The sequence below is a fragment of the Nyctereutes procyonoides genome, unplaced genomic scaffold, assembly GCF_905146905.1.
Source record: "Nyctereutes procyonoides isolate TBG_1078 unplaced genomic scaffold, NYPRO_anot_genome, whole genome shotgun sequence".
Taxonomy (NCBI): Eukaryota; Metazoa; Chordata; class Mammalia; order Carnivora; family Canidae; genus Nyctereutes; species Nyctereutes procyonoides.
In genome coordinates this window covers 32,744,797-32,763,233 of record NW_026575020.1, presented here as the reverse complement: position 1 = coordinate 32,763,233, position 18,437 = coordinate 32,744,797, and the positions used below count along the sequence as shown (strand labels likewise).

The 18,437-nt window shown below is 59.6% G+C and overlaps 1 protein-coding gene across 2 annotated transcripts in view; it reads right to left on the bottom strand.

The window, feature by feature from the left end:
* Positions 1-18,106, bottom strand: part of COL5A1 (collagen type V alpha 1 chain) — a 151,936-nt gene extending 133,830 nt beyond the window's left edge. For both annotated transcript variants that reach the window (XM_055334639.1, XM_055334645.1), the window contains exon 1: positions 17,601-18,106. In XM_055334639.1, coding sequence (XP_055190614.1) covers positions 17,601-17,730 — 130 coding nt within the window. In that variant the 5' untranslated portion in view covers positions 17,731-18,106. The remainder of the gene's footprint in view (positions 1-17,600) is intronic.
* Positions 18,107-18,437: the final 331 nt, after the last annotated feature.

Sequence of the window (18,437 nt, the reverse complement as noted above, 5' to 3'; positions counted from 1 at the left end):
CAAGTGAGACTCCAAGGACCCTGGTGACTTGAACTGTGGTAAGGGGCAAGCCGAGTGACAGCAGATGTCCCAGCTATTGGACAGTTGGAAAGACCATGCCCTGCCCTGGCAAGGGAGCGTGGGGAGATGACGCAGTGGGTGACCATCCAGGCAGGACGGTGCTCAAGGGGTTGGAGGTCAAGGGCCACACCCACCATTGCACTACCGCACATGAGCTCAAGCACCATCACATAGAACATTTCCCAGGTCAAAGCTGTCACATCTGTGGTCATCTGTTTTTTTTTCCCACCAACCCCAGCCTGAGGATGCCCAGGACCCAGCCCAGCTCCATCTGCAGGACAGTCTGGGGGCAGGTGCCATTCACAGCATGACTGCTGCCACCTGCGCAGAAGGTAGGATGCACGAGCCTTCGGGCCCCAGGTGGGCATTGCAAGGGGCAAGGCCCCACCGCCCGCGGTGTGGGGTGCTGGGGGACTGCAGGACCCTCCTGAATCCCAGACCCCGCGCTCAGCCGGGCAGTGCAGGGCAACTCCTCCATGTTTGTGAAATGTGCACTGTCAGCATCTACCTCAGGATTAAAACAGACAATGTCTATGGACTCTGTGAACTTGCTGTGGGACTCCAGGAGGTATCAGCAGCCTCAGTTTCCCCGCCTGCACGAGTAGATTGGGTTGTGGAGGACAATTTCGGCTCTTCTACACTCGCATGTTCCTACTGTCAAAAGATCTCTATTACATGCCCTGTCGTCTGTTCAGCCCCTTCCTGAATAGCTCATTTCTTTCCTTCTTTCTTTCCTTTTTTTTTTTAACCACAAACTTTTTCAATTGACCGAGGCATTCCAGCCGAGAGCAGCTGCCTGCCAGCAGGAAAGGCCAAGGCTCGCAGCGCAGCCAGCCCACACGTGCCCGCCCGCCCGTCAGCAGCACACCTGCCCACCTCGCAGCCACCCAGGCACTCCAAGGAGCCCTCCGCCCAGCTCACAGGACGCCGGCACCCAGCCGCCCACTCCGGTGCAAAGCACGAGTCCCCACACTCGTGTGTCCATCCTCATCATCTCTGATAGCTAAGCCCAGACACGTGTTTTCCCTTTTTCACAGAGGTGGATTCACAGCACGGAAGCACTCCTCACCTTGCTTCTCTTCTTTAAAGTACCTGGGAGACCCATCCCTCTCGGGATGCACAAAACCAAGAGAGCCCTATTCTCTTAGCAGAATTCTCTTAGCTGCAGGATGTTCTTATCCAAACGGCCCCCATGGCGGGACCAGGCCACTTCCACATGGTGCTACCCCGCCGTACAGGTGTCCGCACACAGGTGTGCGCGTACCATTAGGGAAAATGTCAAGACCCAGCGGCATTGCCAGGTCCAGGAGCACATGCATTTTATTTTAATATTCAGGGAGATACTGCCTCTGCCTTTCATAGAAGGGGGAACTTCGAGAACACCCACTTCCCCGCACCTCCTGGAGTCAACAGTGCGTGTTGTTCGATGTCTGTTCCTTGCTCATCTGGCCAGGTGGGTGGGCAGGGGGAGGGATCTCCCTGGGCTTTCACCTGCATTCCTTTTTCCAGGGAGTAAGCATCATCTTGTGCATTTACAAACTATCTGTATTGTGTTTCCTAAGAACTATATGTGTCTTTTGTCCATTTTGCAGGGGGAATAGGGAGCTTCCTGGCCTTTTCTTATTGATTTACAGGAGTTTTAAGTATTGCAGCACATCAATCCCTTCTCTGTGATCCATGCTCCTATTCCTTTTTTTTTTTTTTTTTTTTTTTTTAACTGATTGGTCGTTTGGGGTTTTCTTTTAGCCTGAGGAAAACTCTTGACTTTTAATGGAGTAAAACTTTTTTTTCTTTTACAACTTCTGGGGTTTCTGTTATACCGGGATGGCATTTCCACCCCCAGCTTGTAACACCCAGTCTCCCACAGTTTCTTCTGGTAGCTCCAGGGTTTCATCTGCAAAGTTCCCATCTTTGCTCCATCTGGAATGCATTTTGGTGCAAGAAGAAGGCAGGGTCCAGCTTCCTTCTCCCAGGTGGTGTCTTTTCTACCCCAGCCCATTTCAATGACTAATCCTTTCTTTCCCAGCCAACATGAATGCTGCCTTTATCAAACCCTGAATTCCTATGGGTGCTGTGCCTAAAAACCCACAGAGCCAAGGCTACCCAGCCCCCTTCACGTCCCACAAAGGGGGGGGGTGTCTCTGTGCTCCCAGACACATCCTCCCTCCCTCCCTCCCACCCAGAGCAGCTGGAGAGCAGCTCAAGTAATATTCAAGACATGCCTGCTTCACAAACTCGCAGGCACTTATAATATCAAAAATGGAAATGACCCAATGTCTAACCACGGAAGACACTGCCAGTGAATCTGGCTTTTTACAGCAGTCATGACGGAGAACAGAATGCTGTCCTTATAAAGTGAAGGAAGAAAGTCCAGATGAGCTGGGCCGGAACTCCAGGGCCTTCGCCTTCAGGGAGAGAATGCTGGGTGGGGATGAGCCCCCCCCACCTTCCGTGGAGGTGCCCTAATTTCCAGACCAGCCACCATGTGCTCCCCTCTCTCCCTTACTCTTCATGCTCACACCCAGCAGAGGTTGAGTTTGGGTGATTTCTATTGTCTTCTGTATACTTTTCTGTGTTTTCCAAAATGACTATAATGAAAACGTATCCGTTTTCATTTAAAAACATACATAGTTAAAGAACAAAAAAGGAGAGGGGGAAGACATTAAGGAGAGGACTCACCCCTCCCCACACGGCCTGCCGGGGGCTCCCCTCACACCTCCAGGCCTTGCCTCTCCTCTGAGTGTTGGCACCGTGTCCCCCAGAAGCCCTGGGCAGCATCAGCATACCCCCAAGTGTCAACACACCCAGTCCCCACTCAGGCAAACTAGCAGCCTGGCTCCAACATGCCCTCAGAGCCACTGTGCAAACCCAGGAGAGTTCAGGAAGGAGGCAGCAGGGGACACTGAGCCAGATGGGTCAGGGGCCAGCCTGGTCCTGACCTGGCCCATGCCATTAGCGGGGGTCCTCAAGTGACCTCTGATCCCAGTGTCCCCAGCATTCAACAAGCACTGCCCTCCCTCTCCTGGGGTGTCAGGATGGGGCAGCGCAAGGGAGGCGAGCCTTGCTTAGACGGAGGCAAGCCAGGAGCCACCGTGCACTGACCACGGGACCAGGAGCCCAGGACTTCCCCTCCTTCCCCCTGGGGCCAGGCTGTGTGCCCTTCAAGGGGCCCTGCATCAGATTCACTGGGCACAGCAGCGTGCACACAGTGGTGCTCAGCAAATGCTGAACTACATTTTAGGAAGGAGTTGTCTTCAACCACCCCCTTGGCAAAGCTGCACACAATACCTTCGATGCCACAGGAGGCCGCACCGTATCCCCCAAGTTTATTCAGAGAGAGTAGTGCCAGCACCTTTCTGACCGCAGCCTAGCACCACAGGCAGGGCACCAGCAGGTGTGCTGCACACACACATGAGGCCCTTCCCTTGCTAGCAGCTCCGGAGTCCAATTACAGACCTGGACACAGACTGTGCGGCCCAGCGGACATGGGATTAACGCCAGATCCAGGGCACCAGGTCTGAGCCAGAGTGTTCTGTGACAGTCATCTCTCTCCCATCCAAATGGGCAGCTGCCACATTGCCCCTCCTTGGAGAGCTGTGACGGCAGAGGCCAGGAGCAGGACAGAAAAGGGACGTGAGGGCCCAGGAGCCACAGGACAGGACATGAGGGTGGAGAGTGGCTCCTGGAAGAGCAGCTCGAGGAAGGGGCAGGCGCATCCCTGGGGGGACCCTGGACACACAGCACTGGGTGCTGGCCAGTCTGGGAAAGGCTCCTCCGAGAGGGAGTGGAGCCTACAGCTGGGCCCATCTGGGCGGGACACTGCAGCCCAGAGTTTCCCAAGGCGCTGGGGATCACAGAGGGGAAGAAGGCGCAGCAAGATGGAGAGCAAGCATGAGTCGTCAGAGAAAAATGCGCGAGCCTGGAGCCTGACATGCCCCAGAGATGGGCTGCCCAGACCAGCCACGGGTGTTGGGGCCACTCTGGGGGGGCAGCTCCTCACTGGCTGTTTATACTACTGTAGAAATCACATCAGGAAATATTTTAATAAGTGACTGGAAAAACACCAGACTACCCCTCTTTGGAGGACTTTTGTTTTTTATTTTCTTGCCAAGATATTGACCAGACTGCAATGTTTATGGAGAAAGGCACATGCCCAGAGCCCAGTGCCTCCACTGGGGCCTAAATTCAGTCCAGGGAGGGCTAGACCGTGAGAACCAGGGGTGGACGCAGAGGAGCTCGTCCAGGCCCTGCCAAAGGAGCCGCGCCGGGGAGGCAGCTTGGAGCGGGGTGTCCGTGATCCCAGCCTTCCGGGCAGGGTGGGGGAGCAGGAGGCAGTACCCTTAAGGCACCAGGAGACACCCCATCGCTCACTTGGAAGTTCTGCAGAACAGAAATGGTTCAAGGGAAGAGCCCAGAAGAGAAGTGGTCTGGATAGAGCAAGCAGAGCTCATAGCACTTAAGGAATTCCAAAACAGGGCTGACAGGGTTTCTGGAAGTTATTTACAGGATGGAGATGATTGATCCCGGAATTAAAGGAGCCTGAGGTGAGTAGGTCTGGAGAGGGTCATCTGGAGAGATGGCAGCTAAGGAGCCGAGTGGCAGCTGGGAAATTATCCAGAAGACAAAGTGGGAGGGGGTTGGCAGGAGGAGGTGGCCCAGGGTGCTGCTCAGAGCCATGTTGGAATCTCAGGCCTGCCCCTGGTTAGCTGAGTCACCGGACAAAGCCCCACAGTACTGACCCCCCCCACCCCACCCCTGGGGTTGGTGGATGGAGCAAGCAATTCTGAGCGTAAAGCCCCCAGAATGCAGGAGGCATTTGGGGCATCGACCAGCTCTGTGTTCCCGGGAGCAGAGATACCAGCAGGATGGTGCTCACGCCTGCTCATGTCACACGTGCATGCACACACCCCACCACAAACTGGTCATTTGCTTGGGGATCCTTCAAGAGACCTGGGATGGTCAGACTGCTGCGTGAAGCCTGGTGGCACATCCCTGAGTGCAGATTGACATCAGCGTGGGGTGATCCGGTAGGCACTCAGGCCACAGACCCCAACCCAGCAGACTCCTGGACTTGGTCCCTCGCCTGAGCACCCACAGGAGGCGGTCTTCCACACCAGCAGGACCAAATCCCAAATCCTGTGCCTCCTCTCTCCCCCAGCCCCTGCAGGGGTCACCCCATCCCGAGTCCCTGCCTCTGCCAGCCGGCACAGTACCCTCCTTCCCACCCAGAATAGCCCGGGCCCCTTCAAGCCCACCCACCTGCCTTCAGAAATCCAGCTCAGAACACATCGGCCAGCACCCCGAGAGTCTGTGAGGGGCTCTTGGTTCGACCTCACGACCACCTGTGCCCGCCCCGGGCACTGTGCCAGGCCACGAGGCCCACAGACCCCGCCCGTTTTCTCAGCTCTAAATCCTGCCTCCTGAAACCCATGAGGCTGGCATCCTCAGCTCCACTGTGCACATGGGGAAACTGAGGCACATTAGAGCAAGGTCGAACCTGGAGAGCCACAGCACCAGCCCCGCACACCCCATCTGGGTCTTTGCACGTCTAGCCCAGGCTCTGGCTGAACCACCCCCACACCCAGCCGTGAAGTTTGGGGCCTGTGGACATGGCCCCGGCACCAAGTCTGCCCAGCACCACACACACACAAGCCCTACTCCCTTGGTTTCAAATAAATGGAGATCCCCTAAATCTTTCCAAGTCACACTGTCTGGCCTGCACAGCGGGGTGGGTGTGTGACCCAAGCAGCAAAGATTCTGAGGGACTGAACAATCCTCTAGGACTCGCGACCCATTTCAAGAGGAAACCAAGAGGAGAACTCTTCTGCTCCTGGTCCTGCACACTGCCTCTGGCTTTTCGGATCCATCATAGGCGATGGGCTAATAAGACAAAGTGTGGGCTCAGAAATCAGGCCTCGGGGCCCTGGTTCTCTCACAGGGCTTTTATTTTCCTTGACTGCGATGTTCCTGGTTTAAAGATGTGGGTCAGGTCCTAGCCTAGCTTCCCCTGGCCAAGGAGAGGCTGCAGCTGAGCCACCCCAGCTGAGCTCTCGGGACATCAGACCAGATGCTCAACCCCCATGGGGCCCTTGGAGAGAGGGCACGACTGCTGGGGGTGACCCCACCCTAGTCTTTTACAACGTTTGGCTTACTGGCCCAGATCCCCACAGGTCTCTCTCATTGTGTGTCCACTGATATTAAACAGGCAAGACCTACCTGGCTGTGATCCTTTCTCCCCTTTCCTTCCTTCCCGCTAAGATGGAAAAACTGACTCAGACCCAGGCAGCTCACCCCCTCCTACAAACACTCTCTCCTCGGCCAAACACAGAGCCACAGAGCCTGTCTCAGAGGCATGGGGAGGATGCCGTGGGACCCAGGACCCAGGGGTGCTGCATCCTGAACTCGGACCCGGGAGCCCCCACCCCCACCAGGACCTGGGGAGACAGATGACAGGCAGAGAGGTCACCCCCGGTGACCATCAGGCTTCACCAACCCCCACTCCCCACTGCCCTCCCCACTGCTGCTGGGACGAAGACCCCAGAGAAGAAGCAGGTGGCCTTGCCTCTGATGGGGCCCAAAGCCACCCCCCACTCCTGCCCGCTGTGAGGTCTGCCCTCTGACCTCTGACTCCACACACAGAGCCTGTTCCCAAGAGGCTGTACAAAATCAGATCTCCATAACAGAGATGCTGTTTCAGAGGGTGCGACTCTGCCACTTACTAGAGGCAGGGCTTTCCTGGGCCTCAGTCTTCTGGCCTGTAGAACAGAGGTGAGGCCTTTCACCTTGGGAGGATGTCATCGGCGCAAAACAGTGAGAAAGCCCTCAGGAGAAGGCACACAGACACAGAAGGAAGACCCTTCGCAAGCAAGCACGCCTCCCTCCTGCTCTTCCTAACTCCATTCACCAGGGGAAGCTGTGGGGTGCTAAGAAACACCCCCCGCCCGGCCCAGAGCCTGACTCTCCCCCAGCTGACCTGTAGCAGGCCAGAACAGCGGGCAGGCCCGAGGACCTGTAGGCCATTCAGGCCAAATGGCCTGTCCCCTGTCCCCAGCCCTCTTGGGGGAAGAAGAACCCCCCACCTGTGCCTTCCAGCCCCTGGACAGCAGCCCTCCCCATGGCCACAGACCCTGCTCCAGGGCCAGCCTGCTGTTTATAATGGGACAGGCTCTGGAACGGGAGCTGGGGGCCTGTCCACATGGAGGGCCAAGGGCACTGCAGGGAGGGGAAGGCTGGGCTGATTCAGAGCCGGGAGACCCGACTCAGGCCTGGCCTATACTGCCCCCAGCACACTCCTCTGCCTGGGCAGATCCTGGTGGCTCAGATGTAGAAGGAAGCCACCAAGGGAGGAACACAGGGAGTGTCCTCACTTTGAAGCAGCTTTCACTGTATTTCTGGTGAGCAAGGAAGCATTAAGAATTTGGAAAGCTCCACAGTTTGTGGCATGCAGGTGAAAACCATGGACTCTGGAGGCTGGGTTCCAGCACTTTCCATCCCGGGTACCATCAGCCTGCACAGGATGGTGGGTGTCCCAATGGCCATCAAACCTACCTGGGACGGAAGGAACCCTGGGACAGACCTGAGAGCCTCAGGCTGTGAATCCCAGGAGGAATCCACAAGGTTCATGCACCGTCCCCCTGATGGTGGAGATCCAAGACCACCGGGTTCCCCTCCTAGCTGCAGGCCACTGGGCAACAAAGCCCACCCCAGGGGTCTGGTCCCTCTATATCTCAGCAGCCTACAGCCCCCAGAACCCCAAAGCCCTCCAGTTCTGAGTTGATGAGTCAGCAAAACAACCCTGAGGTTAGAGGCCAGACCACTGATTCCCAGAATGACCTCCAGTTCCTTCCCCAGGACCCTGGGCATGTCCGCTGCCGGGGTCTCCGCCCCTGCCCCCCCCCCCACCCTAGACCAAGGAAATGGGCCTGAAGTAGCTCCAGGGTATTCAGTGCAGTAGAAACTTGGACAGCACCCCCCACCCTGGAGAGTATCATCTGTCCAATGCACTCTGACCCCTCCTGGATGCGCCCCTCCGTCACTAGCTGGTCCCTTTGCACAAGCTGGCCAGCCGCCTCTCAATCCAGCTAAGCCCTGCACCTGCAAGCAGAAGCTTTATTCCCGCTTTTCCCTGACGATTCCTGCCTCCCCGAGCTCTGCCAGTAATAACAACGATATATGATGTTATTGTGACATGCTAACGACTACAGTGACAACTCTGACCTTGGATTAACATGACTCCTCCTGCCCTACTGCCCTGAACACAGAATGCAGGACACCCCGCTAAGGGCTCGATGTCCACGCACAGGTCACCAGCACTAATCCCTGCCCCCCCCACCACCACCACCCTCCTGCCTGGTGCTATTGTCTCCGATTTGGAGATAAGCTAACTCGGATCAGAGAGGTCCAGCAAAGCACTGCAGGTCACACAGCCAGGAGTCCCCACCCTGCTCTCTGGGCCTCGGAAGCCACTCTCCTATTCCCTGGGTGCTGACTCATCTGTGCTTCCCACCCTCATCTCCTGAACCTCCTTTTCAAAAGTCAAAGAAGTGGCAGACTGCAGGAGGGATGGGGGCTGGCCTCCCATGGAGAGGGGCAGCCAGAGGAGGTGCTGCTCCCATCCTCGTTTTTTGGGGATCCCCCGCTGAGCCCACTCAAAGCCTCACCTCACAGGAAACTGGACCTGCCCCCCCCCCACCTCTGTTGCTCCCAGTCAACCCCAGAAAGCACCAGGGAACCAGGCCAGGGTCCCAGACCCAGGGAGCCCCAGCCTTCTGCAAAATGTCTGCAGAGCTGCTGCCTCAGGACCACCCCTTGGGGCTGGGACATCCCTGAGGGGCAGGGGAACCCTGTTCCAGCTGAAGTGACAGTGACCGGGCAGCAGGGCGGGGCCTCTGGCCTCCCTGCAGTCAGGCTGAGCCTCTCCTGGCCACACGCTGTCCTCTGCTCTCAGGCCCCAGCACCCCAACTGCCCCGGGGACACAGAGCCTCACGTAACCAGTGCACCCAGTGTCCTCCTGTCTCAGGAATATCCCACTCAGGGCCTGCAGCAGGTGGAGAGCCCAGAGCCTGCACCATGAATCCAGCCCGTCCTCCTTGGGCCTAAAGAGGACAAGGATGGGTGATGCCTTCTCTCCCTTGGCACCTTACCAAACCCCAAGTGGCTCAGCTCCAAGGCCTGAATGAGCTCCCCCAGTAACTACCAACACAGAGGCCCTACATTCACATCCAGCACTCAACACCCGTAGTAATAACTGCCAGAACCAGCACCATGACAGTCCTTAGGCAAGTCCTGACTGATTTCCTCCCATCCTTCCAGCAGGCTTCGGAGACAGGCACTGGTTTATGCCCATTTCACAGATGGGGAAACTGTGAGGTGCTCCTCGGTGCTTAGATACCCACGCTGAGCCTGGGCACTGGGCACAGACCATAGGACCAGGCTCCCCGCCCTCCCAGCCCCTAGGGGAGCTAAAAACCAGGACACGGAACTCTTTGCTCATCTCCATGTCCCTCAGGTGGAGATGCTCATCTTCCCTCCCGCACAGACACATCTCAGAGAGGAAGTCCTGGGCTGAACATAGCCAGCAGAGTCTCCAGCTAAGTGTGACGCAGCGGTCAGTGTCACAGTCGTTGGGGTGGAGAGGAGTGGGTTAGCAGTGGGCACACGCTGGCCCAGCCCATGTGGATTGTGGGAGTTGTGGTGCTACCTTTGAAATTTCCCCTGATCACTGGGGCCACACCAAAGAAAGCAGAGCAGACACAGGGAAGGGGAGCGCCTGCCGCCCCTTCTTCCCTCCTGGCCCATCTCTGCTCCTAAGTGTCCCCACCATCATTTATGCTGAAACCTGCCACTGACCTGTTCCGGGGAAAGAGGATGACCCTGAGGGAGCACCAGTCTGCCCCCAACGCTCCCCAGCTCTGGGCTGACTCCAGCTCCTCCCCCAGAGCACACTCGCTGCACTCATCCACCCAGCGGCGCCCACCCCACACTGGCCCCACCACACCAGGTGCCTAAGGAGGATCCACAGGTTCCAGCGGTCAGTGAAATGGAGCCACTATGCAAGTAGCGCTTTCTGAGATAACAGCTCTTATCTCAACTATAAATCTGAATGACAAAGTACTTCCCTGGAAAATAATTCCATTCAGAAATCCTGTTTTGGAACTTCCATCCTAGGAACTGCTAGTCACCCCTGCCCTGGGATACGAGCATTTTCAGCCTAAGAGGCACAGAAGCCTGGTCCCTTCCTCCACTGCATTACACCAGCTGGGATGCTGCTGCACTCTCCTCAGAAGGACAGCATGTCCCCACGGGGAGCTGCCCCCTGCCCAGGCCACCTCCTTCACCTTCCTCCCCAGGATGAACCTGGAGCTCCCCTCGGCACTGCACACCGTCTCCAGAAAACACAGAACAGAGTAAAGCAAGGAACAAACTGAACAGAGAGGAGGTCACGGTCACTTCTCCCCAAGACCTGGAGGATGGGAGAAGCCCCAATACAGCTTGGCCTTCCTGGGACCAAACTGAGCTCCTGGGTGAGAGGTGGCCCTTCCCTAGTGGCCCTCCTAGCAGTCCAGGGCTCCAGGCGCCCACTGGGTGCACAACTGCCCCGCTGTCCTACCCAAGAAGGCCTTGACCTTCGGCCCGGCTTGGTGCAGCAGGAACTGAGCAGCTCAGCATCAGAAACAAAGGAGACAGGGATGCCAAGGCTCCCAGAAGACCCCCCATGGGCAGGGCAGCCACCACCCAGAAACAAAGCCCCAAACCTCGAAGTCCCCTCGCCTGGCACACCAGCATCTGTGATGGTCCCACACCATCCTGAGGGCCCTGGTCACTGGGAGCCAGGGGGCCGTGGGCTGCCTCTGCAGGATGGAACCAGCCCCACCCACTGCAGGGCCGGAGGGAGGACCACAGGTGCTCCAGGGACCCCCGGGACAGGGCCTCCCTAAAGATGTACAGGATCCAGGGGGACACACCTGGAAAAGTGCCATCTGGTCCTCGGAGGGACACCTGCCTCCCCCGCCTCCCTTCTAACTCTTCTAACTCGCTCTGGGCAGGACAGCAGAGTCTGACAAAGCAGCCTGGCCTCTGATTGGCCAGCACCCCGTGGCTGGAAGGTGCCTCCCCTCTGATTAGCCGGTGGCAGCCCTTGCAGGTGAATGTTCCACAAGCACCTCCCACCTTGCCCTCCACTGGACCCAATCACCTGCGCGGAGTCTGATGCCCCCACCGCACTGGAAGCTCCCGAGGCCTGCAGCACGCTCATCTGCCACTCAGCCATGCACCTGCCACCCGTGCCCCATGCCCCGCACAGGTCCGAGTCGCACTGGAGGTCCCCCAACACTTCAGGCATATGCACCACCACTCCAGATCCCTCCAGAAGATTGCTTCCTGCCTCCCAGTGACGTTAAAACGCTCACTCTCTGTCATTGTGAGATCACTGTTTCCAATGCGGGCTCCGAGTTTTACCATGTGAGACCAATTCTGCTGCATGCACACATTCTGATGGCATTTTGTGGCATTGGGTAGAATAGTAAAGAGGTCATCAGGATCCCTATTGGCAAGGCAAACTAGGCCAGATGAGTGCCGCCCCCATAGGATCACAGGTGTGGGAAACAGAAAACAAAGGTACCCCCAGACCATGCACAGAGACACTGCAGCGCCCCCCTGGAGCTCTGTGGCATGAAACTTTGGAGAAACTGGGTCAGACTGTGGTCCCATTTCCTAGGCCTGAATCACCAAAGAATGGCGACATTTACTTCTAATGTGGGGCTATTACTTAGGTTGGGGAATCTGCCAGAAAACTACTGGGTGAGTCAAAGCTGATGGGATGATGCCTCAGACTGTGTGACCCCCATGACCCACACCACCAGCCACACACACCCACTCACATCCAAGTGTGCATTCATCTGTTCCATACATGGCTTTCCAGCCACCTGGGGCAGCGCAGGCAGCATTTGAGCTGCCAAAGCCCCCACCTGCGCCCACCCCAGCACAAACACATCCAGGGCACCAGTGGTCACTCATGGGCATGTCACGGAGGCAGAAAACTGGAGTCCTTGAGGTGGAATGGGGGCAGATCAGTTCCCATCCCTGCACCCCAATTCCTCCTTGTAAAGTGGGGGTGGCCTGGGAGGAAGGGAAGCTATCTCCACGCCCAGCCTCAACACCACAGAAGTCCTGGCAAGTGGTCTAATAAACTCACCAGGGGACACTTTCTGCATCACCTCTCTTGTTTCTCCCACGAGGGAGGCACTGATGTGACACTGTCCGCAGGAGAGAGGAGTCCCTCACACGGCCAGCCACTGAGCAGGGCCAGGAACTCGGCCCTGGGCCCCATACCCACTGCCTCATGCTGCGTCAGGGTCTGGGCAGGACAAACGGTGGTAACTGGGCTCACTCTGTGCTCTGCATACATTATGCATTGAACCCACACAAAGAACCCTGCGGGACTTATGATCATCATTCCTTTCTTCAAGATGGGGAAACTGAGGCACAGTGGTGTTAAAGGCACCATCGGTAGGAGTGGAGCCAGGGTCTAAATCCAGGCTGTGTGCCTCCAGCCCGGCTGCCCTGAGCATCACCCACACCTGGTCCTCATGCTGTGCCCACAGCAGAGGCAGGTCTGCCTGTGAGAAGGGCCAAAGCTAGCTCCACCTGCAGACCTCAGGATCCCCACAAGCTGAGCCAGGCCAGAAACCTGAAAAGGAACATTTGGCAGAGTGCAGACAACAGAGGAGTGGCTTCTATGGGGGGAGCCAAAATAAGGGGGGAAAGAGAAACTACAATATCACATCGCCCTCATGTGAGTAAAAACATTGCATCAAATGATCAGGCCCAGCAGGACCCTACCTGCCCTGCCACAGGACCCCCAGCCTCGTGGGTCCCCAGCAGACCTCCTGGCCACGGTTCATCTCTGTGTCTCCCACTGGTCCATGGTAAGGACAGAAATGTCACCTTACCCCAGGCTCCCCAGACACCCCAGGGACCGGGAAACCCCGTAAACACATGCATACATACACCCACAAACATACACACCAACACATGACATACGGACACACGGTCCATGCAAATCTGCACATCATACACGTGCACATACTCGGACACACACACCCAGAAACACATACACGTGTGTCCAGCCCTCCAAGGGGCTCTTGTCAAGCATGTTCACATATGCTGCCTCATGGGACCTATGCAAATGGCCCAGGAAGTGATGTGGAGATGAGAGGACCCAGCCTGGGGATGAGAGCCCTGTGGGAAGGATGGAGAGGTGTGGCTGTCCAAGGACCAAGGACTAGTGCCTAGTGCCTCCTGGGACAGCCACATGTCCCTCTGCTGTGCTGCTCCTGGGATGGCAACAGGGGGTCTGTGGCAACACAGTGCTCCATTCCTTTTGCAAAAACACCATCCAGAAGAGCAGCCACATCATGTCGTTCCTGACTCAGGGGCTCAGTCTACATCAGGTATTCCACACAACCAGCCGGAAAAGACAGGAAAGATGAGGCAGGGTGACTGGCCCAGACCAGCCACCTCGAGTGGGTCTCAGAGGCAAACACACAGTTGGCACAGGCCCCTCCCCAACTATCAATGCTGCGCTTGGGGTTCAGCCACCAGATACCCCCTCCTGCGCCTAACTGCTTGTTCCCCAGCACAGGAGCCCCCCATCCCCAGCCATGGCCTGTCTGCAGAACTCATCCAACTACTCTGGAGCAGCAGCCTCACCCGCAGGGGCAGAGAGGGTTAAGGAAGCCCCCGGGTCCCCATTCATCCCTTGCAGAGACCCCATGTTTCTCACAGCAGCCACTTCTGCTGGCACAGCCCTCCCACGACAAGCAGAGCTGGGGGCGCCCTGCCAACCGAGCTATCGTGGGGCTTTCCAGCCAAGGAAGCAGCCCCAGAGAACACCAAACACCACAGCAGAGTTTGGGATGTCCTGCCAAGAATGAGGGGTGGGTGAGAACCAAGCCAGAGGTGCATGAGGGCACCTGCCAAGGAAGGGGAACAAGAAAACGGAGAAGAAGATCGGAGAAGATCAAGTTTAGCATCACCTCCTCCAGGAAGCTTCCCCAGATCTCCCAATGGGGCCCCAGACTATTTAAAGAGATACTTGGCAGAAAAATGAACAGTGAAACAAAGCCCTGTGCTCCTCCCAGAAGACTTAGAGGTCCTGCAGTGAGGAACCCCATCCCCTGCACCTCTGTCCTCCCATAATCCTCCAGGCCAGGCCTCCAGAGTCCAGGCAGGTCCTGAGGGTGAGTGAAAGGGAGAGATGGAACAGGAGTAGAGACTGCAGTCAATGTGGTCCCTCTCAAAGGCATTCCAGTGAAAAAGGAAGGAGGGGGGAGAGGGGAGGAAAGGGAGGAGGGGTGGAGGGAGGGAGGGAAGGGGTGGGGGGAAGAAGGAAGGAAAGAAGGAAGGAGTGCAGGGAGGGAGAGAGGAAGGGGGAGGAGGGAGAAGGGAAAGAGGAAGGAAGGAAGGAAGGAAGGAAGGAAGGAAGGAAGGAAGGAAGGAAGGAAGGAAGGAAGGAAGGGAGGAAAGAGGAAGGAAGGAAGGAAGGAAGGAAGGAAGGAAGGAAGGAAGGAAGGAAGGAAGGAAGGAAGGAAGGGGTGGAGGGAGGTGGGCAGGAAGGAGGGGCTGAAACGCTGTGGCTCACCCTGGGGCCACAGATGGTGGACGCCCCCCCCCACCGCCCCACCCCCAGCCTGCTGCTGGGGCACAGGCCTCCCTGGGGAGTGCTGGTAAATGGAGGTGAAGGGGTATCCCCGCTTCCCCTCTACGCCTGAAATGCTGAGGCGCAGCCTCGCCTGCAGCGGATAGAAGGGCACTCAAGGCCCAGCACCTGGGGTCCCTTATCCCGCAGACTCGGGTAGGGGTCCCTTGAGATGCTGGGGGCCCAGGGCGACAGGTGCCAGCGCATCCATCACGAGGGTGCCCGCGAGCAAAGCTCTCGGGGAGGGATCCCGCCCCCTCCCGCCCCGCTCCCTAAGTGCAAGCCCAGGGCTCCAGCGTGTGGGTGCCTCCCGGTGTGGGTGACTCATTCTTGACCCTCGGGGCTCAAGCTAGTCTGGCCTCCCGCTGTCCTGCTATTAAGTAGGGGGCGGGGGAGGGCGGGGGAGGGCAGGGGGCATCTGCTCCCCGCCCCCTGGGCTCCACCCGGCGCGTCTGTGTTGGGGAGGAGGCGGGGCCAGACGGCCGGAGGGCAGGGGCGGGGCGGGGCGGGCATCAGCTGTGCCGGGCTAAGGGCGGGGCCGCGGGGAGGTCCAGAAATATCTGAAGGGTGGGGTACCGGGCAGGCTGTGGCCAGCACCCCAAAACAGCCCTGGAGCAGCGTCACAGCGGAAGGCTCTCCTGCCCGCGGCCACTGCTGGGTGGTCACGGCCGCGGGGCACTGACCGCAGCCCCCGCCCCTCCAGCCACTGAAATGTGGACCAGATGGGGGAGAGGGCTCCTGGGGGGCGGGCAGGCCTGGCTCCCGAACTCCTCCCACTGACTGCTCCCTTCTGGGGAGGAGGGGAAGGGGAACGGATGGAAAGGGTGTCTTTCCAGCCAACTCGATTGAGTCAGAGGAAAGTTAACCATTTCAGACCTGTCAAGTCCCACAAAACTTGGACAACTCTTCCCACAAAATTATTGCGAGAAGCCGTCACGTGACCGGAGTCGACCAATGCCCGGCCGAGGAGATGACCTCAATTTCCAAATATTGGGGTCATGTTTCATTTCACATATTCCCCTCCGCCCGTTACAATCTTAACCGGCCCCAAATGCAATCTTACTTTTCATTCCTTCACACACTTGGCCAAGGAGAAGGTAGGAAAAAGGGGCCATGTTCAGAGAAAACTCGGAAAACATCTGGCGCGTCCCAAAATGGAGAGAACAGGCTCCCGCCCGCCTCCCGCATCGGGGGTGCGCAGCCGCCCGCCCGGCCGCGCGCTGCCCTGCCCGGGACTTCAAAACCGCTCCCACCCTGGGAGGTGGGGACCCGTCTGGGAACCCGCTCAGAACAGCGGCTGCTCACACGCTGCGCACTGTCTGACCAAAGCCAAGGGTGCAAGCCCTGGACCCCTGTGCCGCGATTCGGCTTCCAAGGAGCCGCCGTCGGCCCTCGGGGACGCGGGGATCCAGGCAGGGGCCGGACCACAGGGGCAGAGCCAGCGCAAACCTGGCAAAGGCGCCCTCCCCAGCCAGCACCCAGCCCCAGCTGCGTGGGGTGGAAGCTCCCCGGAAGGGTTCCCTCCTGTGCTCTGGCACATGGGAAAGCCCACCTGAGGAGCAGGAAGGGGCTAAGGTCACCGTGGGGCCCCCTGACCACATCCCCCAGTGGAATCCAGACCACCTTCCCGGAGACCACGACTGTCCTCCACCTTCAACTGATCCCCGGGGAGAATTGCCAAGTCAGTTAGCTCAGCAAGGGGATAGGGCGCCAGGTTCCCAGAGCTAGGCTAGGCACCCCTTGTCTCCCCTGGCCCCTGTTGGCTGGACACCCTGACTCCTGCTCGTCCCCTTTGGCCCACCACACACTCAGCATGCCAGGAGAAAGGGAGAGAGGATCTTAACTGGCAAGTGGAACATAGAAAGTGACTCTTCCCACAGGGCTTCAAATTACAAAGTGGCGGAGGGAAAGGGGTGGGCGGTGGAGCAGGAGGGCCAGCTGGTCCAGCTGAGCCCACTGCCCCACCCCTGTACCCCCCACTTTCCCTGACCTCACAGCAGCAGCTATGAGCCTTGCCTCCCCACCTGTTAATGGGGACTCTGGGGGTTTTCTGGGGCCTCTGATGTGTGAAGGCCCATCCCACAGGTAACCACCAAGGTGATGCTCAGAATCCACTGTCCGGTCAGAAGGCTGAGCTGGAGGGAGTCGCCAGCCGCCAGCCTCCCCAAGGGAGAGGGCGCCTTCCAAGTCAGACCTCTGGCAGGAGGAATGCCCCATCTGTGCACCATCTGAGCCACTCTGCCCGACCTCCACCACCATCTCCTGGCTCTGCTCCACGCCCCCCATCTCTGGAAGGCAAACCCAAGAAAAACTGCCTCCCGGAGGGGTTAGGAGGTTTTGGGGTGGGATTAGGAGCAGGGCTCCTGGGTATCCCGAGTATCCCACGGCACCTCGCGGCCAGGATTGCAAGACTCTAGGAAAGCAGAGACCCAGCCTGGAGGCGGGCAGTGCAAGCCCCGAGGGGGGGCGGTGCTCGAGCTCAAGCTTCTGGGACTCCCCTACCAGGGACCACGGTCCCCTGACTCCAGGAGCCCGGCCGGAGTTGACGGGCTGTGACTCTAGGGGGCGACCCTTCCCAGGTTTCAGGAGAGGAAGTGGTGCTGCCCGGCGCGAGTGATGTGGGAGCAGCTCTCTTTCAGGACAAAGTTTGCCGGCCTCGTGGACGGCCCTCCGCGCCCCAACGCCCCGTGGCCGCGGGGTCCCAGCCGGCGCGTCCCGCTGCCCGGCGCCCAGGACGCGCACTCGGAGGGCGGCCCGCGGCGGCCCGAGCCCGGGGGACGGCGCGGGAGGCCGGGGATGACAGGCGCCCCCGCGCCCCGCGCCCCGCGCCCCGCGCCTTACCTGCGCGGCTCGGAGGCGGCGCCCACAGCAGCAGCAGCAGCAGCAGCAGCAGCGGCGGCGGCGGCGAGGACAGCAGCGGGGCGCCCGGGCGCGGCGGGCTGCGCGCTTTCCAGCGGGTGTGGACGTCCATGCCGCGGGGCGCGGGTCGGGGCGCGCGGGGACGCAGGGGCGCGGGGCACGGCCCGGGAGGGAGCGGACTCGGCGGGACCGCGCGCCCTAGGGAGTCATGGGGAGCGGGCGCCGCGTTCCCCCTCGGGCCGAGGCCGACGGGCGCGCTCGCCCACGGGCGGGGGTCGACTCTGGTCCGCGGGGCGGCCGGGACCCCGCTCGGCCCGCGCGCTCGCCTCCTCGCCTCGTCGCCTCCTCCGACTCCTTCTCGCCGCCTCCTGGCCGCCGCCGCCGCCCCGCGACCCGCTCCCCGTGGGCGCTCCGCTCGAGGGAGGTCCTGCGCCAGCCGCGGGGACGGGAGTGCCGACCTCGCCTCGGGCGCCGAGCGCTTTTTCCCCCTGCCCTCCCGCCCTCGCTCCCTCCCTCCGGGACGGCACCCGCCGCGGCTGTCGATCCCCCGCGCCCGCAGCAAATCAGAGCCCGGCGCCGCGCTCGGCAGGGCCGCCCCCGCCTCCCACTGGGCGCCGCGGGCGAGGGGGTGGGGCCAGCGGGCGAGTCGCGGCGAGGAAGGGGCCGGCCCGGGGCCGCGCGGCGCGGGGGCGACGCGGGGCTGGGGGCGGGGGCGGGGGCGGGGGCGGCCTCCGTCTCCCAGCGAGCGCGCGCCGACGCGCCCTGCGGCCCACCCGCGCCCCCGACCCTTCCCGCCGCGGTGCCCCCTCCCGGCCCTCT